The sequence below is a fragment of the Genypterus blacodes genome, unplaced genomic scaffold (assembly GCF_046128005.1).
Source record: "Genypterus blacodes isolate CSIRO-AG114 ecotype Tasmania unplaced genomic scaffold, CSIRO-AGI_Gbla_v1 ptg000076l_1, whole genome shotgun sequence".
Lineage (NCBI taxonomy): Eukaryota > Metazoa > Chordata > Actinopteri > Ophidiiformes > Ophidiidae > Genypterus > Genypterus blacodes.
Genome location: NW_027466885.1, coordinates 6,336,582 through 6,363,210, shown reverse-complemented (window position 1 = coordinate 6,363,210; position 26,629 = coordinate 6,336,582). Strand labels below are relative to the sequence as shown.

The window sequence follows — 26,629 nt, the reverse complement described above, 5'->3', positions numbered from 1 at the left end:
TGTTTACCTGTTAACATGTTAATGAAAAAATGTGGAAATAAGCCCACATGTACAGATTTTACACATTTATTTGTGGTTTCTTCATTCATTCTCTCTGAAGTGTTTCTTTACAATACTAGGAACATTATTTACCTGAGTGCAGAAAATGGCACATTTGATATTTGTAGATAGATTCTAAATAAACACACACCTGTTATAGTGAATCATCTCTGTGGTTGCAAAGTACACACCATGACATGAAGCTGTAGACTTGCCCTTGATCTAAAACTGATTCTGACTTTAAGTATGTGTAAATACTTCATTTATTCTGACTCATATAGATGAAAATGCTATATAGACATTCATGAGGTTGGATAAGAGGTTCCTCAAAGATAGCATATCAGCGTCCACATGTTTTTTTTGCGCATCATTTTGCACCTTTTCACGATCATTACGCATTATGGAAAGCGCTACAGTAAGTCCATTTGGCTTCTGAGAGCTAATGTTTTCCTACAAAACTTGCTTAATGAAATATACATTCAGATATTCAGTTGTACATGGAATAAAGTCATATAAAATGGATTTTGAATAACCATGAAAATATTTGTATGAATCAATAGATGATTTGGTTTAAAAAACAAAAACAGCTTCTCCTCATCCTTTGATTGCACTTGCTGGTAGTGGTGGTCTAGGTTCACTTTGGAGGAGAATGGCATCTGCTCAGCAGTGGAAAGAGGTTTGCTGACGCAGGCCTGGGCTCATTTCAACATGGTCCCTTAGCTCTCTCGTTAAGGACTGTCCATGTGCTGCGTCAGGGGACCAGTGACACATGGGCGACGTCTAGCTGCTCGCTGCAACCTCCCAGGTCAGGACATCACTATAATCCAGGGGATCCCGCTGCAGAAAGAAAATAACACAGAGCAACATTAGCAACCCCTGAAGAAAACACCCTCACAGACACCATGAAGAATTCAAGAGGAGAGGAGGAAGACTTAAACGGACACGTACCGCTCTCCATGACCTTCTCACAAATGTAGTTTATGAGATCTTCACAGAAGAAATCATTCCATAACCCATCATGGATGAGACCTGCGCAGTTTTCTCCCATGTCGTGCCCCTGGCCCCAGTTGTCAGGCTGACCAGGCTTCCACTTTCTGCGGGCAGACAACAGGGGGCGATCACTCGTCAGATTTACAGGGTCTTAACCGAGCCTCTGCTGGAAAACTACAGCCGTGGCAACTAAGAGTAGATCAGTCATGTGGTATTTGCAAGTTTTTTTTGTTTGGCTTGACTGCGGTGGAAGAGTTTTACATGCAGCTCAACACCATCAGAAACATTTTCAGAAAAATCTGAAAGTTTATTTGAACATTTTTTTTAAACCCACCACGTTATGTGAAAGCGATACTCTGACACATTTTAAAGCAATTATAACATTATTTCACACAGCTCCTCAACCCAAAAACAACAGCCAATCTTCATACAGGAAAAATGTGCTTTATGACTGAAGTATGTTTTGCATTATTACTGACGTGATCGCAGGTTTAGTCCCGTCCAGCCAGCGCCACACATCCTCCTCCTGCTTGTCGGTCAGACCCATCCAGAAGTAGCCTTTTCCAGAGGTCTGCTTCTTCAGCCATTTCTGAGGTCATATGAGGGGAAAGACACACACTGAAGACCACGAAGAACAACTTTCCCACATTGTAGAGCTGTAACACACTTCACATGCAGGATGGAGCGGATTCAGACGATGGCCAACATTGCTTCATGCAGTACTGTGCAATTGGTTACCTGCTCCTCCATGTCACTGATGATCAACAGTGAAGCAGACGACGATTCACAGATTGTCTTTGCGTCTTCAAAAACATGCAGATCTTTGGAGAAAAAGTAGCACTTGTCTCTGTAGTTCACCCACTCAGCAGGGCAGCCTGTGAACATGGTCAGGGATTACACTTTAATGAGCTCAGTTATCCAGAGAGCAGCCATCTTATTAAATAGCTCTACCTCAAAAACATCCATCTTAACAAGAATCTTTATTATGTGCTTGAGTGTTACAGATGATTTCTTCCTCAATGATAAAATCACCACTTAGCGTCACTAAGTATCCATTTTCCCTCACCTGGTGCCCATAGTAAAGGAGCTGATGCATCATCCTGCAAAGACACAGGGCCCAGAGGTGTCCCAGGTGCGTGAACAGGTAGCCCTGGTGGTCCAGGTGGTCCCACTGGTCCTGGTGGCCCCTGTGGTCCCCTCGGCCCTTGTTCTCCAGCTGGTCCCATTGGTCCTCGGATACCTGTTGGACCCTGTGCTCCCTGGGGACCAGGCTGTCCATCTCTCCCAGGCAGACTGGCAAGACCTGGCTCTCCTTTAGCTCCAGGAGGTCCTGCCCTGCCCCCTGACCCTCGGGAGCCCTTAGCTCCTGGGTTGCCACGTGGGCCTGGCATACCTCTTGACCCTGACAGACCCGGTGGTCCTGGAGTTCCCAGCTCTCCTTTGTGTCCTTCCATCCCTGGCAGACCCTTGTCCCCCTTTTCCCCCTTCTGGCCAGGCTGCCCAGATGATCCCTGAGGTCCTTTGTCCCCTCTTGGTCCTCTGGGACCAGGGGGACCTGAAACATACAGCATAGGTGAGTAAGCAGTAAACACTTTATTTTGTTCATGTAAAAGATGCAGCTGTAGATGTGAAGCCATATGTCTCACCCTGTAAAATAGTGAAGTTGGTTATAAGTTGTGAGTGTTTGGTGTCCACCAGCTTCATCTCCTCCATGACAGTAGAGAGGCCGACGACCTCCTTGTCCAAACGTCCTGCTAGCTCCTCCTGCTGGGACCTCAGACTGGCTGCATCTGTACTCACATCTGCCACGCTGCTGCTGAGGTTCAGTAAGAAGTCTGAGTGTCGACCTACTGTCTCAGAACAAGTGCGTAGCTCGTTCAGGTTAATGTTGATGGCCCCCAGCAGCTGTGTTGTGAAACTGATGTTACCAGTCACGCGATCTATACTCTGCTCAGACTGATCCAACCGTATCTCTAGCCGGTCAAACTTGCTGGATGTGAGGTTGCCGAAATCCCTCTGCTGGTCCATAATATCCCTCAGGGTCTCGTCATGAGCTTCTGCCAGGCTGCTGGTGTTTTGAAGCTGGCTGACCAACAATGCAAGCTGTGAACCCACCTCCTCCAGGCTGTCATTGTTGGCTTTAGCGAGAGCCGAGGCGTTGGTGGCCATTGTCTGCAGGTTTTCCACTTTGCTCCGAAGCCACTCAGTGTCTGAACGCGTCTGTCGTCCTGTCTGCTCAAGGCTCTGAAAGTCGTTGCGTATTTTCTGGATGGCCTGACTGGTGTCATCCACAGAGCGCTGAAGAGTCGTGATGAGGCCTCTCTGCTGGGCCTGGGTGAGGTTGAGACTACTGATACTGAGCAGGGCCTGGTTCTGGAGTTTCACCTGCTGGTTGAGTTCTCTCTGCAACCTGGCTGTGTCAACCTGCAGGCCTTCAATAATACTGCCGTAGGACTGCAGGGTGCCATTTACAGAGTGCATGGCAGCTGTGTTGCTATCAAGCAGTCCCCGAATGGAGCCCTGGCTGCTCCGGATGTCCAAGCCAACATTCTGCAGCTGACTCAGCTCAACACGATCACTGCTGATGCGTTCCTCCACCACAGACAGCTGCCTCTGCAGAGCCCAGATGTTGTTTTTAAAGCCCTGGATCTCTGTGGTGGTATTCTCCGATTTCTCCCCCGTTTGATCATCTGGGGAGAGATTTGGAAACTGTCAAAGCGTTCACTTTAATTTAGCTTCAGACGCATGCAGGTGTGCACAGGCATTGAACTCACCAAGCTTTTTCAAGTCTGTTTCAACAGCAATGATCTTTCCTCCATAATTTTCTATGCCTTCAGACACGCTGTCGACTCTTTGCACCACTGTAGTAAAAACAAGACAGGTAGGACAAAGGTTAATGTCCTAGCATCCTCACAGGCTTCAACCTTTATTAACAGACCAAACTGGGAAGACAGAATCGCCTGCAACCACAGACATGATATATAAACTGGATCAGAGAGGAAAGTCACCGAGAGATAACATAAGAGAGACATTTAATAATGCTAGATTACGTAAGAATAATCTCATAGATTAGGCAATATTCAGTGCGTATATGTGTGCAATAGAGGGAAATAGGAGAGTGGGAGTAGAACAGAGAGACAGAAAAGGGAGGAGACAGACTTGATTCAGAAAAGATGGAGTGGGTGGCCAGCGATATAGGACAGGGAAAAGGAATGGATGGTGGAGACGCAGGTTGGAGCCCCGGGGGGACAGGAAGTGATCCGGGGGATCAAAGACAGCACGGAGGAGACAGACGCTGTGGCAGGGAGGGTCTTCACGCCCCCGCAGGCGACAGCACCATTCATTTCCTCTGGAATGTGTCTGGGATTCCGGAGAATCAGACCCACTGCTACCACCAGCCTTGCCAGGGGCAGGGGGTGGAAGCATCCTCTAACTGGGGACCACATGGGTCCTCTACTGGGAGAGCCGCATCCCAGTTCAGACTGCACGACATTCTCAACTCTGTCACATCCGGTTTTACCAGCATCAGTGATAGAGAAAGAGCTTGAAGGCTTCATTTAAGCAAAAATTCCAAAAATACTTAATCACAAGTAAAACCTGACCCAAAACCCTCATCAGAGTAAGCTTAGTCCAGCTAACAGAGGAGGTCCAAGCTGATATTGGCCAGAATGTTTGGGGTATTCAAGGAGTTTACTACACATTTTGGAGCTTTTTCTGTCACACACCTTTGTTAACAACGTCTGGTGTAAACATAAACTGCCTTTGCATGACCGTCGTATTTAACGCCACTTTTAGCTAGTAAAAGAGGTGGCTAGCCAGTTAGCTAAAGCGGGGGCGATTACCTTAGCTTGTCAGACACTGCATGAAGAACAGATGGATTTCATGAAATATTGATTGTTTTGGGGTCAGTTGAAAAACTACAAACTACATACTCCACTAGGCTAGATTACATATTCTGACATTCAGGAAGTTAACAATAAAATGGTAAAAGGTTCCTCTCGTGTTGAATTAAAATTTTAGGCCTTGCAGAAAGAAAATCCCTTTGAAGTGTGCTGAAGTAGAAGCTGAAATAGTTGAGTAAATGGGTAATCATGACTGTGTGGTTCCATGTAAAGTCCTCTTCATGTTTAACCTCTGGGCTCTTCCCTGTATTTCATGTATATTAAACAAAAGCAGCAGACGGCTTCCATTCTTGTGTCTCCGGGCTACAAATATTTAAAAAAAGATTGTTGGCTGTTACAGAAAAGCAGTGTGCTTCGGGAAACTCAAACACCAGGAAATGAACGTTAATTAACCGACATGGCCAGAGCTGTTTCATGTTTCCTTTGTTCCCCTGTTTTGACGTTGCAGAAATCCACCTAAATCTGTCTGAAGAAACAAATAAACAGGAGACTTTAAGGAAACCATATGAGCTATAAAAATATCCTCTGCCACATTATTTTTAGTTATGAGGAATCATGGCCGGGTGGACAGGAAATGTTCCACAGACGCCAGACGTTCAATGCACAAAAGGCGCTTTGACTTCAGGTCGACGGGCTGAACTGTACACGCACAGCCACACACACAGACACACACAGACACACAGACAGACAAATGGCGTAAATTGTATCTTTCGTGTACACACACCTGAGCCCCAGGAAGTGAAAAACACACACAAGCACAAAGACTCGACACGTAAACACATTTCTGGGACTCAATCCATGTGTTCTGTCCATGCACTTACTGCCCTCCGGAGAGAGACGTTTTTTTTCCGCACTGCAGCAAAGAACGACGACTAAAACATAAAAGTGGCCGCAAGAATGTGGAGGAAGAACTGGTACCTTAAATGTTACAACATGAATGATTTTATACCAGTGGTTCCCCAACTTTTTGTTTCGCGCCCCCCTTTTATAGATCAGAAGTTTTCTTGCCACCCCCCTATACGTCTCCCCTCCGCTTATCGGTCAGTCTGACGGGGGACGGAGACGATATAAAACAATTTGGGACAGCAGTTCGGTCTGACGCGAAGGGCAGCGCTCTGGACGCTCATTCTTCTGCAGCAAGACGAAGAAGTATTGCCTCTTTCATTTACCTGAGGCACTACTTATTCATATGGCTCCTCTTCTGGTCTGTCGCCGTGCCCCCCTGGACTAGCTCTGCGCCCCGCCTAGGGGTCGCGCCCCCCAGGCAGGTAGTTGGGGCAGCCGTCCAGGTAAACAGGTAGGCTGATGATGCATGAATGTAGAGATTTAAACGCATATCGATACTCCCAATCAGTCTCAAGCTGATGGAACATTTTGCATCACTAACTTCAAATCCTCGATCGACTGGAAAGAAATTTGTAGCATGAGTGAATCTCCAATTTCTGCAATAAAGCACTGCATCCCTGGGCTCTTTCGCTGATCAGCAGCCAGCAGTAAAAGGGATTTTTGAGTATCAAGTCACTCTATTATCCTATCATGTATTAGTTTAAAACTCCAATTACTTTGTGGACGCAAGCAGCAACTCCATCAATAACTCACGCGCGCGCGCGCGCACACACACACACACACACACACACACACACACACACACACACACTTACGAGCACTCCTTTTACGTCATAGCACAAATTCACAGGGTCAGTGAAGCCAAACGGGTCATGAAAAGACATTTCCACTCGTCGACCATGGAATTCCTGCTGTGGTTCTTAAGTGAAGCAGCAACCAAAACAAAAAGGGACGTTACTCTGGGTCGCCGATGGAAAGACGGATGGAGAGAGAGAGTGAGTGAGAGTGAGAGTGAGAGTGAGAGTGAGAGTGAGAGAGAGAGAGCGAGAGAGAGAGAGAGAGCATAGAGCATAGAGCACTCCGGGTCTCAGTACATAACCATCTGGACCTGGGAGTGTGTTTAGGCTGAGCTGTGGTTCCCTTGACAGAGCAGAGCTTCAGCGCCAGTAAAAACCCAATTTCAGTGGGTTTTGCTCGGAGTTGCTCGGAGTTCACTCGCTGCTCATCTGGGATCAATTAGTGCTGCATGAAAACACGCAGCATGGAGCACAGGGGGGGACCGGCCAAGGCCCAGAGAATAAGGGACATCATTCTTAATGTACTTGCAGATAACCCCTAAACACTTAAGGTTCATGCCATTTCCACAAATTGAAAATATAGAGAGAACAAATAAAGTCGCATATGGGAATGTTTAGCACAATTATGGTAGGAACATTCAGAGTTCAATCCTCCCGAATTGTGTGGCGGGACAGTTTCCCGACCTGGAAAAAATGTGAAATCACGCCTACCAGGAAGTTCAGCCCCGCAAAAATAAAACCTCCTGAAGAAATTTCCCTGGAGGTGTGAGCTTTGGGGGTGTTGGTTAAGCAAACCAACAGGGGGCTGCGGTGTGCTAAGAGTGCACAGACAGGCAGAGTGAGACAGAGTGAGGCAGAGTGAGAGTCTGTATCTGATGGCGAGACAACAAAAGCTGGCTTTGTTGAAGGGAGGTGTGGTACATGGACATTTCATATTTTCCATTACTGATCTATCGCCCTTAAATCATAGCAAGGGAACACTGCCAAAGAACCTTCATGTCATACTTGGGCAGTAAAAGGCCACTCCAGGGACACTGCTCTCTCTCTCTCTCTCTCTCTCTCTCTCTCTCTCTCTCTCTCTCTCTCTCTCTCTCTCTCTCTCTCTCTCTCTCTCGCTCTCTCACACACACCCACACACACAGGCTCAAACCGCAAGCAGGAGGTCTCCAATGCAAACAGAGACTCGGTGTACTTCACCACCAAACAGCAACGTTCGTATTTCCTGGCAGCGTGAACACAAACCAAGGATGCAAAAGCAAGAAACATTTCAACATTTTAAAAAGAAAACGGCATCACCGGTGCTGCGGTTTTCTCACTCCTTACCTTTAAATCCCAGCACGGCGACGGCGATGGTGAGGAGAGTACACAGCACATACAGCAGAGCTATGGAGGTCTTCAGTGCCCAGTCATTCTTGCACTTGGTGCACTGGGTGCCCTCCTGGATCCCTGTGTAAAAAAGAGGCGGACATGTTTAGTTTGTTCAGTAGCGCCAGGATGAAGTAGACCACATGAATCAATACATTTTTGCTGAGATGCTCAAGTAGATTCCATCTGTTTATTCTGCTATTTTCTGCTGCTAAACAGAGAGACGGTGGGTCCAGCCCAGTGTCTCCGCAGTCCCACATCTGGACAAACAGGCCTGGAGTCCACATTAAAGAGACCAGCGGCTCCCTTAGGGCCCAGGCGGTGAGGGGGCAGGGGACACAAAAACAAGCCCCCCCACTGACTTGTTTACACTCAGCAACATGCTTATTTTCCTGAAGTCAGCCTTCACTCAGCAAACCGCCTATTTTTCAATCACACACACACACACACACACACACACACACATACACACACACAGAAATTCCTTGTCAGTAAAGCACAACCTGATCTCACGAAAGACTTAAGCAATGATACCGACTCATAAAAAGTTAAGATAACATGCGATGCCTCTGTCAAATAAACCAGTTCGTGGATATGCGGCTTCCAATCATCCTCTGGTGGAGCAATTTAACAGGCGGCGAAAAGGCCCCGGCTGTCAGGGACACTTCTTTTTTTTCCCCTTTCATGACAGACGAGTGCCGAGATCCACGGCGCTGACGGGAACACAGCTGCGTTTCATTTTCAATTCAGGAAGTGTGTGTGTGTGTGTGTGTGTGTGTGTGTGGAAAGGATGGGGGTACAGTTCGGGTTTTCATGCACCTGGAATGAAACTCACTTCACATGTCTAAATATAAAAAAGGAATAGTGCTCGTTATACAACAAAAAAAATGTACAAATGGTGGTCGCATGTGCAACAACCTGCAAGTGTTGGAACCATTTGGTGCCAAAGCTCGCGCCGCGTCTCACTCGAGTGCATTTTAAATGACGAGGCAAAGGCTTCAGTCAATTAAAAGGCGTCGCTGATTGGTCGAGCTGATGTAGGGCCGCACTGGGAGTTTAGCCAGGATGCCGAGGTTAACGACTCCACTCGTTCTATAGGTGTCGCGGGATTGTTAACGATTGCCGTGTGTGTGTCAGACCTCAGTTAAAGTTAAACACTGGGCTCCAGCTGGAGGGGAGGGAGGTCCTCGCCACCCGGCCAAACCTGAGGGAGAACATGAGATTTACTGTACAGGACGCGGGGGCTGGTGGGGGCACAGAGAAGTCCTATCCTACCACGCAAGACCTTTACAGGGTTTTGAATGTAATACTTCAACTCGGATGACTCCATCGCCGCTCGGGTCCAAAAACACTTTTTTTCTGCCGCGGGCTGTGCGCTGAGAAAACGCCAGGCCCAAACTTAAACCTATTATTTCGTGACATTCAACAATTCTGTGCCAAAGTAGAGCAGATGAAGATGAAGTGGGGAAAGGATGGTGAGAGTTGCATGATGGGAAGAGGCAGGAGGACCAACTAAATCACAACAGTTCACACCAGTTCAGAAGGAAAACTTTTTACTCCACTACAAGAATCTGATGTCTGTAGAAATTGGGCATTTAATCTGGATGTCCCCCCTGGTAGGACAGCATTCCAGTGCCTTTCCGACTAGAAGGACAACCCAGAATCAGAGAGCTGTACAGGTACCATATTCCCTTGCCAGCCCCTGACCACCATCCTGGTTCATCCCAATCCCTGCTGTCACTTGGGGAACGCTTTCAATTCTGTCCCCATTCCATACATTTTGCGAACCCCCAGTAAGCAGGAGCGACGTGGCTAAGAAGAGGAACAGCCGGAGTATTGTTCCTCTTCCTCTCTCAACGCTGCAGCTATCCTAGTCACTCCAGCTGTGTGCATGACATCATGCATTTAGCGAAACTTCCCCTTGCCACTGGTTTAACTGTAACGTAAGCAGAGAAGAAGTGCACCCTGGGAAAAGAGCCACGGTAACAGATTGCCTTTCTGACTCATTCATATATCTGCTGACATGTTTGAAGTGTCAGCTCATGCATGCTTCCACAATAAAGCAAGCAGATCACTCCATCAGCTCAGGGTAATCAAAGTATCTCAGCCTCAAATTTGCTGTTCCAACCCAAACACACTGACAGTGTTTACAACTCTACTGCACTGAAATGATACCAAAACACTTTGTAATGGTACGAGCCATTACACAGGCAGCAGATTTTCCATTTTCCACGCTGATTTTGACTGATTTGTTAGCTTTATCGCTTTGGCTGTCAAGTATGGAAGACACCTGGCAAGACAACAAATCATCGCGCTGTGGTTCCGTCCTGCTCTTCCAGGTTTGATGCGGTGAGCGGAGGCGTCGGATGGGGCAGCTGGATTGTGTTGGACCGCCTGTGTTTCTGCGCACTAGAGGGGCTGTCTATGGCTCTATCATGGGGGGGAGCAGGGTCACGACCTGCTGTCTGCACATTTCCCCCAGCGGGTCATTTCCTGGATGAGCCGGATAAGAAAGGAGACAGATGCTGGAGTGGAATCCTTAGTGACACCGTCGGATTTACGATTACATTTATGTACAAGTCGTCTAGGTCTTTCTGTTTGTTTTTCTTAGAATTACTTGTGTTGTGATTTGTGATTCATGGAAACCAGAAGACCTCATTTGTTTTGTTGAAGTCTTGGTTTTTCTTCATTATATGTGGAGTGTTTTCATATCTGTCCTTAATGTCTAAATCAGGGGTCATCAATAGGGGGTCTGTGACCCCTAGGGGGTAGTGAATGGATGAATGGAAGCAGAAAATATTTCCTTTCATCTATTACCAATGTGTGTCATTTGATCTACTGTGCTGTCAAACGATTCTATGAAGCCATCAAAGCTGCAGCGTCACTTGGAGACAACCCACAGCCACTTAAAAGACAAACCTGTTGAATACTTCCAAACTAGTCTCAAATCCCTCCAAGGTCAACAGGCATTGACAAGAAAATCTATGTTTATACATGGCACTAGGCCCAGATTGATATAAACCCAATTTTATACAATATACTGTATATAGTAGGGGGTCCCTGCTCCATCTCTGCATCAGTTTGGTGGTCCTTGGCCTGAGAAACATTGAAGACCCCTGGTCTAAATAATCCCTGAAAACTCCCTCTTCCCTTCCCTCTGTCCATCCTCTTTTCCTTCTTTCCTCCCCTCCTTCTGCATTGGGACTCGTTTTACACAGTCATTCATCAGTTATCTCATCAATCCTGAAAAGCAGCCTGGGTCCTTGGTACCAACCCTCAGAAAGTTCTACAGTTCCTGAAATTTGTATTCCTGAAGTATTGGCGCTGGTGTCTTTACTTTTCCCATAGGAAGAAAAGGATTTTAACCTAAAATGACATCAAATCAGAACCGAAGCACTTCCATTATGACAAGTGCGCTATGAAGTCACCTCACAACTGTTTACATGACAAATGGCCAGATGGACGTGAGACGGTCAGGACGATCGTCTTTGACACGCTCTCAAATATCTGTCAGGCTAACAGAGGCCAGATGCACGAATCTTAACACATGGATGAAATATCTCCAGGTTTGTAAGCATATGAGGTCTTGCCTGTGTGTGTGTGTGTGTGTGTGTGTGTGTGTGTGTGTGTGTGTGTGTGTGTGTGTGTGTGTGTGTGTGTGTGTGTGTGATTATGTGTGAACAGGTTCAAACCATCGATAAACACAACTTGTCCGTTCTTTGTATTTCTAAAATCGCTTCTGCAGTGACTGAAGGAACAGAACTGAAAGTAGAGGCGCGGAAAACTTCCCAACGATCCGTTTCAGTTCAGCTTCAGTTCTGTTCGTCCTCATTAAATCGGACATCGATTCGTCATCTCGACCCTTACAAGCGTACAGTCAAGACCCAGGCGGACCGCAAACCAGCAAAACAAACGCTCCGAACACACACTGACAACAACACTTTTACTGCTGCGACACAAAGAGACCCTTTCCAGAACAACAACAACGACAACAACAACAACGACAATGCAACACTTGCTCTTCAACTGTAAATCTGTTCCCTTGTCATTATGGGTTTGGGCCCAGACAAAGGCTCTACATTGTTCCTGCAAAACCCCCCTATGTTGCAACGAAGCCTTGAAGATGTCCACAATGGTGATAATTGAGCAAATCCAAGTCTTTGACTTTCGGCAGCCTCATTTCCTGAAACAAAGAAATGCTCAAACATCATTGGCCATCTATTTTCCCTTCAAGTGCCAAAATGTTGTCTGCGGTGGAGGGTGGAGGGTGGTGGGGGGAGGGGGGCATTGGGCACAGGGGCCTTACTCATTAAAAGGACATTTATTTACAGTAAATAGCCATGGGGACACTATAGTAACGGATGAGAACACAAAGCTGCTAGTTGAGGTCAGGCAAACTGTGATTTGGATCCCTTCCACACACACACACACACACTCAAACTCTCTCCAGCGGCAAGATTGGCGACTTCTTCCCTGCACCGAAGAAGGAGACAGAGGCGCAAGTTATCAAAGACGGACCAGTGTACCCTAGTATCGCGAGGACGCATCTCTGACAACTTTCACAACGTCCCAAAACCGCATTTACACGATTTAAATCCCTCGGTCCTTCATTACTCAAACACAAAGAGGTTTAACAAGGTCTCTGATACACTGAAATCAAAGCCAAGATGTTTTTACAACGGAGAGGTTGGCTCAGTGAATGACTCATACACAAGCTCTGCTCTCTCTCTCTCTCTCTGTATGTGTGTGTGTGTGAACTGGTCCATGACTTGCAGTGTTTGTGGATATAAACCAGCGGATCGGTGGGTGTTTCAGGAACCAATCCGGAGGAAACTATGGCTCCTCTCAAACTGAGTTGACGTAATTTGCTTCCTTGGTGCACCCGAGTCGCTCATAACTGCACTCCACCACATGTACTTGTGTACTAGAGAGATTTCCCAGAGTGCACGGGGTCGTGTTCAGGTTGCTGATGTCAATGGAGAAATGTTGAATCTTTTCCCTTTCTTTCAGTCTTTTCTCAATGTGTGTCGTTGCAAATGTTGGTTTCTGATGGCGTCAACACCTACATCTGCCAACTTTAGACGAAACACAACCAAAACAAAGCAAATTGGCCAAGAGATGCAGCTTGCATAACGATGCCTGGCTGCTCTTGTAACAGCTTCTCAGGGTCGATTAAGGCCACGTTTATGCTGGATGTTAACAATCTTCCTTTTAATCTCTTGCATACAGAGGATTAAATACCATATCAACTGTAGGGCAAAGTGGAACCCGAGACATTAACATGATACGGTACATTTCAACCAAGACGACAACAATCACAGATATCATTTTGATAGAGAGACGCCTTGTGGGGTTTTTACACAAATTCCATGTGACAAATGCTTCATAATGCGATGAATTCTGTGTTTCAAACTACTGCAGGATCTGAATGACATCAATTGTAAACCTGTCCTGAGGCAAAGGTGAGGCGAGGTACAGTACTGTGCTTTGGAGCTGGATCGACTCCCCTCTCGGGATCTAAAAGTGGGTTTAGTTTTGTTTCCAGTGGAGGTTCAGCTCGATTCGATGCCCTCGGTACTCACTTATTGAAGTTGTACCTGCCAATGATGTAATCAGGAGGAAGTACAGAATTAGGCCCAAAGGGTGCTGAGTTCATGGGATGGCTCAGGGGCCCCTGGAAACTGACACCAGCCCCCCGCTCCATGTGTGGCCTGATTTAGGCTCCTCTTTTATTATATGTGATGGAAACCATACGCCTCCATCACATGAGACAGGCGGGTGTGATGCGAGCGGTTATGAGCAAAAGGAGGGAGGGTGGGGGGGCGAGTGAGGAAAGGCAGGACGAGGGTTAGATACTAGGTAATGGCATGAATTCGCGGAAAAAACCTGGATGAATGAGGGGGAGGGGGAGGGAGCAAAGACAAAAGAGAGGAGGAGAAGATTTAAAGATGCAGGAGATCAGAGTGAAGCTGTGACAGATGAGCTGTAAAGAGGCAGTAACCCCTGTCAGAGGGGTCCACACCGGACAGCCAAGACGCTCTGCGGGGAGTGTGAAGGGAGCCAGAGCATCCACGTAGAAGAGGAGGAGGAGGAAGTGCAATAGAAGCCAATAAAAGAAAAGACATTGTTAAAATTGTGAGGCAACCGTGATTCCAGCATCCATTATCAAACAGCATGTAAACATTAAGTGATTTCATATATACTCAGATCAAGGAGACAAGAAATAAGGTGTTAGATTAGAGGTTTCAACAATACATCCGATCATTAAGTGTATGCTGAAATCTGCTGCATTTGGTGGATGGTTTCAGTCTGCAGAGAGCCGAGCAGCTTTCACTTCCTGACCCTGGAGACTGAGTGAAATCAAAAGCTATTGATACTCTAGCAAACCTATAACTTTGTATTTCCTTTCTTAGCTCTGGATTCAATACAAAAAGTGAAAAAATGCTTCAATAACAAAAGATTTCTCTAATTAAATTGGGGTCGATGCGTTCATTTTCCTTTGTTCTTCTTGCATGATCATAAAAAGACAGAATTTTAATCTCCACTTTGCAAAACAGCTTTGGTACAGACACAGAGTGCCATTCATCCTCGCATGATGACTTATAGCCCACTGATAGTAAAGGTGGAGAAATAAACACTTGCTAAATGGTTTTCAGATGAGCTGTGGTCAGATGAGGCATGCAGACTGCAGGCAGCGTCCGCGGCTTCTCCACGTCCCGTGAGTCTGGAGGCCCCGTGCGGGTCTGCACCAAGTCGGCGCTCGCTGCAGTTAGACAAACAGGTCGACTTTCCAGAAAACTGCATCAACAATGGGGAGAGGGGGAATGGACTTACTCAGCTTGGGGATTTGGGGCCCGTGGAGTGAGTTGGGATTTAGTTACAAAGCAAAACATTAGGGCTTAAGCACCCTAAACGTTGCAGCTCTTTTGTGTGTGTGTGTGTGTGCGCGCGTGTGTGTGTGCACATGTCCCGTAGGTTAATGAGCGTCACATTAGCATCCAGAGTTTGATAGTCTGCCTATGCTCAACTCGAAAGGAAACAGAACCCCGTCGGCGAAACGGAAAAGAAACTCTGAGTTCAAAGTGAGTCTGCAGCAGAGAGAGAGAGCAGCCAGGATAACAGAGCCGACACCTCATCCCATGAAAAACACCTTTCCACTACTCAAAGGCTGTTGGTCTCTGTTGGTAACGTGCGACTCCAACAATCGTCCCAATCCACAGGAAGCGCAACAGGAGGAAAACTGAATCTATAATTCGCTTCCAGTCAGCGTTTCTAACACAGAATCAGGTTGGATCCTGAACCTTCCAGGAAACTCTCTCTCTCTCTCTGATTTACAAACCCCCGACTCATCTCTTCCAGGTCTCTTCCAACCACTACAAAGATACCCCACCTCTGCCCACCCCCCCCCCCCCCCCGTGCTTCAAAGTAAAGCAAACAGCTACATGTCACCAGAAATCAAACAAATAATGGGACATTTTCCCTCTGATGAGCAGCTGGGAAAATAAACCACATCATGGTATTAGAGTCTCTCTCTCTCTCTCTTGATGCCTCTCTCGCTAAAGCTGCTCTAAAGGCACAGTCCACTATTCTTCTGAACAATGTCAAAGTTGCAAATCTTGAGGTTCACGTCTGTACAAATGCGGCCAATAAGACAAAACCCGAAGGTCCTGAACTTCCCCCCAAAGCTTTTGTTTCTCATTGTCCTCTTCGCCTCCATTACATGTTTTTCTCAGCGTGTCACACATGTGGTTACACACAAACCACAAAGAATGAGGCCAGAGAGCGAACGTTTGTCTCAGAGAATGGGAGGGTTAAAGCGATACCCCAGCCATGTTGAATTGGATGATTTTCGGGAAAGTTTTGTCCGAACTTGGTCGCTGACATTGTTTTTATGGTGATATTTGGCGTACGACTTAAAATGGAGCCTGTCTGAACTGTGAGTGTGCTATAATAGCTTAACTTTGAGACTTTCCCACATGTACACAAAAGTTTCCTTGTTCGGATGTAAAACAGAAATCATCATCACCCCCGATTTCTCAGAATCTGAGAGAGTCGTATTAAATATTTTTGTTTGGTTTTCAGTGGAAATCTCCTGTTCCTCTTTCCGCTGCAGCTCCTGTTCTTCAGATCAAACTGACGGACCTCAAAAGAGCTTTGCAGATTTTCTTGCGGGGGGGTCTAGCTGACAGGAAGTAGGTTGGCGGGGGCGGGGACGGTGAGTTTTACAAGCCAAGGCCCACATCAGCCAAACTCATCATCGGTCACTGATCGAGAGGCTGAAGCCCGGCGAAGGAACTCGCCTCTCTGCCGCTCACCACCGCTGATGTGGGATTCTGGTCGGCCCAGAGGGAAGCCGCGCTGTGATTTTGGGGTTAGAACGTAATAAGTACCTCCATCGTTTGACAGCGGCTTAGTGAGAACACGGCGGCTGTGTAATGTCGACACAAATCTAAGGTCTTGGGTGCTGTCAGGTGGTTAGAAAGCCTCCATTTGGTTTAGCTGGTTATTATCTAATATTATAATCAATGAAGATGTAGAGATGATAGTAGTTAGTGGTTGTTTTTGTCTTGTAGCTGGAAGTTTGAAGTTGAGTTTTTTACAAGCTAAATGACATATCAGTTTAGAATTCGACAGAGAATTAATTTTAGAACCCGATGAAATCAAACCACATGCACAGTGACGCACACACACACGTCTCCTCCAAATGCTGAGTGATGTTTAACATCAGCAAGCCCGAACAGGAGGAGAAGCAGCCGGCGGATAACAATGGAAACGCCGTCTGCCACGCCGCCGCCCATCAGCACTGTGATGGTGTGATGGTGTGTGTGTGTGTGTGTTCCTTCTGGGTGGCCCATCAAAATCTGTGGCTGGACGTGTGCGGGCGTGGCCTGGACTGGACTGGATGACAGCAGGCCGTCCAGTTCTGCTGCCGGTCAGGAAGAGCAGTTGTGCGTTTCTGCCAAAAGCCTCAATTCACACACACACACACACACACACACACACACACACACACACACACTGCGGCACGCTTCCTTCTCCCGCTCAGAAGCTCCAAGGAAACGCTGGAGCTCGTCGGACATCTGGGCAGTAAAATCACGCAGAGTGGATGCTGCTTACTGGAAACACTAATTAACACCAGACTATTATTCTACAGCATATGAGCTGAATGTGATGTTTTTACAGCCATCATCAGGAACCAAAGCGACTAATTTATAACCCAAAGTAAGATCACGTCACTGAGAGCAACATGTGCCACTTATAACCTCAAATCAAACCCGTTTCTACCCATAAGGCTGCTCGATACCACGAGAACCTCACAAATAAAAGGTCTGATTCGCACGAAAACTGACACAAAAAGACAAAACAAAAGTAAATTCATGTGTTTCAATTTATAATGTAAGACCTACTGAACAATCTTTACTGAGATTTATTGTGTATTTTTCCCTCCAGGGTAAAATACAGTTTCATATACTTCATGTAGATCATCCGTACGCATGCATATGTGATGGCTAGAAGAAGAACAGAAGCCTGCAAGTTTGTAATTAACCAAAGTGATGCATGACATACACACACACACATTGTGCAGAGTTCGGAGAGGTGCCAGATGATTTGATTTAGTGAATTCTCCGTCTGGACTTGTAGCCACACCGGAGGAGGTGAGAGTCGATGCGCAGCTGAGGTGGTTTTGGAATCAAACGGCAGGTCCTTCCTGCTCAAACTCCCTTTTTCCAACCAGGAAGAAGCACGTTGATCTTGGCAAGCGCTCGCCATCGCTTTCATGAACATCTTGGACCACAAGGAACGGATTTAGAGCTTTTATTACTTCATACGCTCAAAGAGGAGACGTTACAATTCCCCAATTCATTGTTAAAGTGCGCATGTGTGTTCTGCTGCCCGGAGGTGTTTTGAGCGCCGACCGTTGACGCACGAAGACGACGATAACTGCATGATGCGTCGTTATGTTGCTGCACACACATTCACACACACACACACACACACACACACACACACACACACACACACACAAACACACACACCACCAGAGCATTTAAACAGTAGTGGGAACACAGACGTGAGACGTAAAGCAACAAAGGTGGTCCAGCCTGCCAAATCTAACAGGAACCCTTTTTTTCCACGGGACACGTTAAAGCGGCGCAGGTGTGCTGGAACCCTTTCTCTACTTTGCTTTTCTTTTATTTGATAATTAAATCAATGATTCAGACCTCAAACCCCTAACAGGCACTTAAATAGAGGCGGCGTTCAACTATGGAAAGGCCTCGGCTGACATCTGCGGAGTGGGTCATGTCAAGGACACCGGGGGGTTATTACAGTGTGTGTGTGTGTGTGTGTGTGTGCTGGAGATGTGGAGGTGCAGAGCTTTGCTGCTTTTCTTCACTCGTTCAAAAGGTGAGTCAGAAAGTCGCTGATGAAAGTTGCAGACGATCGCGAGCCAGATTGGAAATAGCAGCTAACTACCAGCACATGTGTTGTTCTGGCAAAAACATCGCCGGTCCAACGCCTGTTCCATCGGCCTCACATGGAGCGCCGGGAGTCACATTACCTCCACTTTAGAGGGGGGAGAGAGAGAGTGAGAGAGAGAGAGAGAGAGAGAGAGAGAGAGAGGAGAGTTAGATCAAAGATTATATGAGCTCTAAGGAGCGACGCCGATGTTAACGTCCATTCTGCCGTACGTTCTGTACCTGTGGCACCGAAACGACGCTGGGAAGTGAAGAGGAATGACATTAAAGAAGGAATCCTGTGCGATTTGCTCCACGTTCTGTTTCAGGCTGAAATGTTTGAATTATAACTGCGATTACACGACAGAGAGTGGGAGGAATGACAAGCCGCCCTGCACACTTCATTCTTCATTTCAACTGTGTGTGAGAGTGTGTGTGTGTGTCATACAGGTGAGCATCCTCCCTCCATCTCCTCTGACATCACTCTCTCACACACACACACAGGATCTCGCAGCTCTATACCCACAAAGAGATCCTCTCATGCTCTTCCAAGCTCATCCATCCTCTTCCTCCTTTCACCTCTCGGGGCCAGCTGCGTCTCCTCCGCTTCCTCCCGCTTCCTTTTCACTCCCTCCCTCAGTCTTATCTCTCCTCTCGTCTCGCTGCTGTCTGTCTGGCGGTGTGTGTGTCTGTGTGTGTCTGTGTCTCCTAAATCCAGATATGAGGAAAGTCCTGATCCGTGTGATGTTTGAGTCTTTTTTACTCGGATTAGGCGTCTTTGTTTCTCAGTGTCGACAAGGGAATTCAGATGCAATTTTTCACTCTGTCTCACACACATACACACACACACACACACACACACACATTACTGTACCCCCCCCCCCCCTCTTTCTTTCACTACATACGTCTCTCCTCCCTTTCGCTCTAATGTGTGTAGGGGTGATCTCAGGGTTCCCCCGGGTGGAATTCGAAACACTCGAAAATGTGCAAGTACGAGCAAACTTAACACTCTGAAATGTTTGAAAATGAACAGACGGCCTTGAGCTGAGATCTACGAGCAAATATCTGGAGGAAAACCAGCGTTGACAAGGTGCTTCGTTTTATTTAGGTGACATCAAAAACACACAACCTCTAATTCTGCCTCACATCAAACATTTCTTCGTTTCTGAATCTTACCCAGAAGGCCTCGGAAATCATAGCAAAGTCCTTCGATATGACATCCAAGTGGGAACGCTTCAGTTTACGGCCGCTGTGTGACTTCCCTAAGCTCTTTCCCATCTCCGTCTGCTTTCTGGAGGATGCGCAGGTGGACCGACCCGCCGCGGCCTCACGCTCGTGTCCGATTAATGCCAAGTCAAGAGACATGGACCTCTCAATAGTGACAACGAAGAGCACACGCCAAAGTAACGATGAATTGAAAACTGGTATGGAAGCTTTAAGGAGGAACCAAGTGGCAGAACGAGAGAAAACACGGTCAGGAAGCAGTTAAAAGAGCCCGAGCGACCGCAGCAAAGTGGTTCTGAGTGCTCGATGGCAACTCTGACAAACAGCCAATCAGATCGCATTATACATATCAATCATGACCGCGCTGAATTCCGTGGTGATGCATGAGGCGATAGGTGAGGTGAGGGGGGATATTGGTGGAATTCTTCGCCAGAGAAACCCGCCCGACCGCGCAGAGGCCCCTGCTATGCTGACACAGCTGCTTCCAGACACACACAAAAACTGCCGTTCTTGGCCCCAAGAATGTTCCGGCATTGGCCTTGCTGGAGAAACCATAACAAGTGCAGGAAATAGATTAGTGCACTCTGGGTTTTGCGAGTACTGGCGGGCGAAACCACCTGAACCCCCCCCCCCCGGGCCTCTCCGAAGCCACATGTGTGGGAAAAGGGAGACAGGAGGGGCGGGGCGGGGGGGACATGGGCAATTGACACCCATCCAGACATGGGCGTCAATTCTCTGAAGGATCTAGGTCGCGGCGACGGGCAATCGGGTCGAATCGAAAGGCAGCAAGACCAACACGTGTTGCCGAGTTACGGGAACGCCGGGAACATCGTCGTACGGCACCAGGTTCATATACGCTGTGGTCAGCAGGGGGCGTCGCATCTGCACGACTGCGTAATCAGCTGATTTCAGTCTCCCAATGTTGAGAGATGTTCTGTTGTTTCACTCAGTTGCAGCTGCACAGGATGATTGCCTTCACCAGCCAGGTATCCATGGTGACAAAGACAAACATAGCGATGAGTCCAAGGGCCCGGAAATGTGACAAAAAGTGCGTCATTTTTCTTTAGTTAAGATCTCATATCTCATCTCAAATAAAACGCATTCGGTTTCACTGTTACGTCGTGTTTTGGAGCCAAACTGGCGAATGTTGACAACCAGTGGCCGAGCGTTTACGGGCTCGACGGGAGCTGCAAGAGTTCAACCAGAGCTGGAGTAGATTTCTCTTTTTACATTCTAATGACCTTCCTATGTCAAACCCTCACAGAAAAATAAATATGTCTAAACCTTGAGCACGGCAGAGGCCAAAATGAGCTGGCTTCAATTTGGCAGTGTGAGAGAGGGAGAGAGAGAGAGAGAGAGAGAGAGAGAGAGAGAGAGAGAGAGAGAGAAAGAGAGAGAGAGAGAGAGATGGGATTACCATATGAATTCACTCAGCCTGTGTGTGTGTGTGTGTGTGTAAATGTATATGATGCATGCATACCTTCTGGCTGATGTGTGTGTATACTGCACGCAAAAGCAACAATAAGACGGACAGAGAGAATCAGAAACAGGTTACTCTGAAATGTGTGCGTGTGTGCGTTTGTGTGTATATGTCTTTGAGCTCCTTTACAGAGCTGCTGACTTGTCAATCTGCACAAACCTCCAAACAGTGCATTCACACACACACACACACACACACACGAACACATGTGTTGCAGTTACTCAGTCTACGCTTCAAACACACACACGGTTCATCATGTTTGAGCAGAAAGCCGTGTATTTTCCACGTGTTCCTTCATTTCATGACAAAATTGTGGCAAAAATTGGAATTCACTGTATTTCCACTGATTTGAGTGAAACAAGCAGGCAATGGAGCTTTCCTGTTTTCGTGTTTAGGTCAACTGAAAACATTCCCAGCATGCTTGTGGGTACGTTAACGTGCTCACGTGAAACTCATCGTCATCCAACATCAACTCACAAACACACTCTCACTCTGCCCTTTCCTTGACACTTGACCTTTCAGGTCAGGTTGGACTCAAAACCTTACTTTGGTGGATGACCTCATGTTTGATAGTCAGCCGCTCCTGGAATGCATCAAAAATGACATCATTTTGCAAACGTTCCCTGTTTCCAGCTGCACAGTGATCATGTCATTCATTGGCTGCCGGGAAGGAAACAAACCTATGTGGGGCTGCTTCCAATCCAGTCAACAATGACGCAAAAAAATATATTGGATTTGTGCATAAATCATGGTGATGATATTTCCAGAGTCCTCCTCTCCTTCCTCTTCCTCTTCCTCCTCTCTGGTCTGCAGGGTGTCTGGATTCACCCCGAGGGAGACACCAGGGTGGAGCTCAGGGGTGGAAAGTGTTTTGAGGTGGTGGTTGATCACAATGCCTTCTCGGGGAGCAGACCAAGAATGTTGGAGGGATTCTAAATATCCCAGCTTTCCTTGGAACACATTGGGATCACCCAGGAAGAGCAGGAAGATGTGGTGAGGAACAGGATGTTTGGGAAATTGATCAGCTGAAAAAACAGGCCACACCGTTTTGTTTTGCTTTTCTCACTCTCACCCGCGTTCACTTGTTCTCAGATAGAGTCTGAGCTGTGGTGACTTCATCAACCGAGCCCAGATTTGACGCTGCAAGAGTCCCAAACTTTGTCATGGCACAACAATTCCTAACACCACAAGTCTCCCTGGAGAACGCGGCGAATTAAAACGAAACAGACTAGAGGGGGAAGTAATTGTTTGTTTCCCCTCCGAGCGCTGAGCTCACTCGCCAACAGTGTGAGAGGAGTGAGAGTGTGCGACGGTTTGCACGAGCGCCGTCCTATTGGACAACCAAACTTCTGGCGCGTCGAGGTTGGGCCTCCACACAGCTGTCGAATCCCTGGCAGGGCCCAACAACGCTGGGCTCATCCAGAGTTGCTCTCGTCTTCCGACTCTTACAAATGTCAGGAGTTCATTTGAATAAAGTTAAAAGTGAGCAGGATTTTGGCTCTCCTCCCCAACTGCTCACTAATCTAATCCATGAGCAAGGCAGGGGCGGGGGGGGTGTTGGACTCGCACGCGCGCACTGAAAGACAAACAGGATGCCTCCGCTCGGGTGACGCTTTGATGAGAGCGATTGCGTTTTAACACAGTTTGAATTCGTCTCCGATGGTGTCTGCTGCTTCCCATTCGCTCTCTCGTGGATCTTGGCCCAAACTCTGTGTGTGTGTGTGTGTGTGTGTGTGTGTGTGTGTGTGTGTGTGTGTGTGTGTGTGTGTGTGTGTGTGTGTGTGTGTGTGTGTGTGTGTGTGTGTGAGTCATGCAACACAGAGACGAAAAGGCTACAAGTCAATGTAGATCAACACACTCCGTCTCCAAGGAAAATAATGATGGTGTGTGTGTGCGCGTGTGTGTGTGTGTGACTCTGTGACAGTGTTTTCTCTTTTGCAAAATCATGTTGCAGCATCATGAAAGTGTGAAAATCAACTAAAAAAGCTGAAACTAAAGCATCTTTGGTGCAGTATGGATTATTAAGGAGTGTTTTTTGAGCGAGTGTGAGCTACAGGTTTGTGTGCACGAAGCCTAAACATCGATTGTTCTTAATTTGCAGCCTCTATTTTGAGTTCTCATGATGACAAAGCCAGAACACAACTTCTTGCTTTCGCTCATTGTGGTCTGGCAAAGCTTAACTGGCACTTTGGGTCGGGCTGGGCAGAATTTCGATTTACTGTGACAAACGCTCACCTTAGCTGAGATCCAATTGGACCAAAGCTACTGCGTCGTCGCTGTTTTTCACGTCCTACATTTGGACTGGAAAACATGACGACTGCTCTGGAAAAAGTTGACAAATGTCTGTGAAATGACATTGCTGTGAGCTCGGGTTTCTGAATGAATTGGAGCCGATGCAGTGTAACAAGTTAACAGTTGCAGAATCTTACTAGGTGGCGACTTGTGTTATTGAGTAAACATTTGCCGTTTGGATTTGGTCAATCTGGGAGATAATCATGCATTATATCATGACAGTCTGCTGGGACAACTACTGTTGTTGCCCTTAAAGCCAGGCAGAGTGTGTGTGTGTATGCGTGCTCATTGACACACCACATCAGATATGCGTTGACGACAATGTATGCTCTGCATTTTTGAGGCGCTAAGCTTCTTTGCGTGAGTCAACAAAGTTTGTGAGCGACTCAATTCAATTTTGCGAGGGTTTGAAAGCGGGAGAGAGGAGCGACTATGAGGCAGCATCTCGTAGATCTGACGAGTGCTGTCAGCAGTTACTGGGCCTGTGGTGAGCCGGACCTCACAGACTGTCGGCCGCATTTATGTTAAACCCAAATCCTACCCAGAGAGGGAAAAAACCATGAGCTGCCGAGGCAAATATCTGGACAGACAAGGCTCAGACAGGCAGTTATCCTCCTGCCATGACAAATGTTTGGCTTTATATTGACTCAGAGAAGCCTGTAACGATCAAGGTAAGATGATTTTGCATGGAGTATATCCAGCCCACACACTTAAATTTGCGACATTTCTTTCACAAAATGTTCTCATTAAAATATTTTATGAATAGAGCTGTGTTGTGGCTTTGTTGTGTTTCTCCTTTGTTGAGGAAGAAGACGAATGCTCGCTTCTCTTCACCTTCTGGAGAGTAAAAAAAAGTTTGTTTTCCACTTACCGAACCTCTTGTATCCAAAAGACTGTACTTCCTCCTCGTCTGCAAAGTCGTCTGTGTGACATAACCAGAAACACATGACATAAATAGGTCATACGCGCACAACCGGGGGGGGCGGGAGGGGGGGACATTGTGTTTAGCATAGTTGGTGAGACTCCAGGTGATTGTGGAACAAAGTGAAAGAGAGAAAAAAGACAAGCAAGGAGCTACAGAAGGCCAAGAACGTATGATGTTATACTGGAGGACACTGAGCTTTCTTTAGTGGGTTGTAGACGGCCAAGCCTTAAATCAGAAGATACAACAATGTCAGGATGGCACTTACGTCTCTCCATCGAGTCTGTCTACGTGTGTGTGTGTGTGGACAGATAGGAGGTCCAGAGAGCTGAAAAAGCCACAGGCTGCGGTTTCTCTGGGTTGTTGACAGTAAACTCTAATTACACTCTGCTACACTACACTGAAGACTGGAGCAGGGAGAGAACATCACTGGTAATGGCAAACAGATGGGACCCGGGGGGGCGAGGGGGTGGGCAATGGGGGAGATATGAGGGAGACAAGGAGGGATGAGATGTGCGTGTGTGTGTGTGTCTGTTGGCAGGGGGGTTGTGCCATTACCTGCATGGGAAAAAGAGGGATATGCTTTGGTTGTTGTTGTTATTTTACCAGTGGAAGATGGATGAGGAGTGTGAAATAGATGCACTGTCTCTTTAACTGGCTGTGGAAGTTATTGATGATCTAAACCTCATGCACTGCAGGTGGTGCTCACTGGTGATCAATTCAATCAGCTGTGGGCCTTTCCCATTGAGACAAATACAAGGATTGATTGATAAGTTCTGAGCTTGTGTTACAAATGCCTCAGTCAGATCATCAACATGAGCTTGGTGATGCTGTGGGAATTTTATCCGATTTTTAAGGGCTGTAATTAAGTTCCTCTGCAGCTAAGATGACAAAACAGGCTCCAGCTAAAGACTATTCTGATCTGGATCAAGAGGGGAAGGTCTGAGGGGTCCAAACGTGTTGCTCAGCTGAGTCCAAACCACAGTAATGGACAGCAGCCAGTTGGCCCAGTTTGTCCATCTTAGAGGACTCAAAGGACCTTGGATGCCTCTGAAACATGCAAGCCATAATAACTGCGACGTGCAAAAACACACACACAAGTGATCATGCATCACTTTAACAAAAACACCCTTCCAGCTCAGGCTCAGAACTTATCAATCATCCCCTTGTATAAATCTGCCAAATAGTTTGGGATATTTACTACAGATTCAAATGGACTGAAACGCGACTCAGCTGTCCAAGCTTATTATCCAAACATGTTTTGGTCTCTGTGTTTTCTTCAATGGGATGCAAGTGGTGCAAGACAAACCTCTGAACTGTTTCACAACTTCTTCACCACAGCACAGCAACGTGACCCAGATGTGAATGACAAACGAAGAAGCACGCACAACTGGATAAAACTTGAGAAAAGTTTGAAAGTTAGAGCAAGAAAAGGGTTAAAAACGCATAAAATATGAGTCTCGTACCTTTCATGGCGTTTTGTGAATCGGTGAGGGCTGTAGAAGTGATGAGGAGTACTGTCACTTTCTGCGCATCTCAACATCCAGAGCTGACAGAGATGTTTAAAGTTTCCCACGCGGAAGAAAACTATAAATGCGCCTTCATGTTGGGTCTTCGGTTAAAATCCCATCGTCGCTCTGGCGTTACTGTGACTCGGAGGAGAGATTTGATGTTTCCGGAGACTTTCCCTGCTGCTTGAGGGCTGCTACCGTTACACTGCTGTTAAGTTACCTGCCAAAGCACTTTGCGCTTCCTTTGTCCCCTTCAAAATAAAAAATTATATCGCGCTAACTTAAAGCAAAAATATCTGAGCGTCAACCACTGGTATGCAGAAATACAGATGTTTTAATATGTAGTCACAAATCACACATCAGCACCTAACCTAACAATTGTCTTTTTAAATATTAAATCAAATAACTGTATCATGCCAGCGAGTCACTCAAGACGCCAACCAGTTTTAACAGGGCTGTTGAGCTGTAATTCCCGTCTTATTTGGGTTTTGCAACCTGTTTAGTGTTTAACTGAATCTCATCAGCGCTCATTAATCCCATTCCAGCCACAGAAGCCACTGGCTTCAAAAGTATTATGTTACTATTTTGTTGTAGCAGAAATTGTCAATACAAGCAGTAAGATTATTTTGCCCCTCATTTGCGCTTTTATTTTGAAGACGAAGAGTGCCTTGTTTAGAGTAGTGTTGTTCTATTCCCTCTGTCTTTTTCTCTGACTTGACCCCTCGGTAAATTGTCTAACTCTTTGGTCACTATTGGCATCCCTCATGGGGTCAAAGGTCAGCGCTCCTCTCCTCTCCTCTCCTC

General features: G+C 46.8%; 1 protein-coding gene across 1 annotated transcript; it reads right to left on the bottom strand.

Annotated features, from left to right (window-relative positions):
• Positions 1-50: 50 nt before the first annotated feature.
• LOC143006800 (collectin-12-like) lies at positions 51-26,017 on the bottom strand. Its single transcript, XM_076158090.1, has 10 exons — positions 25,781-26,017; positions 24,264-24,314; positions 7,898-8,020; positions 3,804-3,890; positions 2,676-3,719; positions 2,096-2,584; positions 1,768-1,904; positions 1,509-1,618; positions 988-1,133; positions 51-876 (listed from the first exon to the last, which is right to left on the bottom strand). The coding sequence occupies exons 1-10, from the start codon at positions 25,785-25,787 to the stop codon at positions 857-859; spliced, it is 2,214 nt and encodes a 737-aa protein (XP_076014205.1). The 5' UTR covers positions 25,788-26,017; the 3' UTR covers positions 51-856.
• Positions 26,018-26,629: the final 612 nt, after the last annotated feature.

What these genes read in the sequence shown, in the direction of transcription:
- LOC143006800 (XM_076158090.1), bottom strand. An exon ending in TCAGTGACATGGAGGAGCAG is followed by an intron (nt 1,619 to 1,767) that starts GTAACCAATTGC and finishes ATATGACCTCAG; the next exon opens with AAATGGCTGAAGAAGCAGAC. An exon ending in GGGACTAAACCTGCGATCAC is followed by an intron (nt 1,134 to 1,508) that starts GTCAGTAATAAT and finishes GTCTGCCCGCAG; the next exon opens with AAAGTGGAAGCCTGGTCAGC.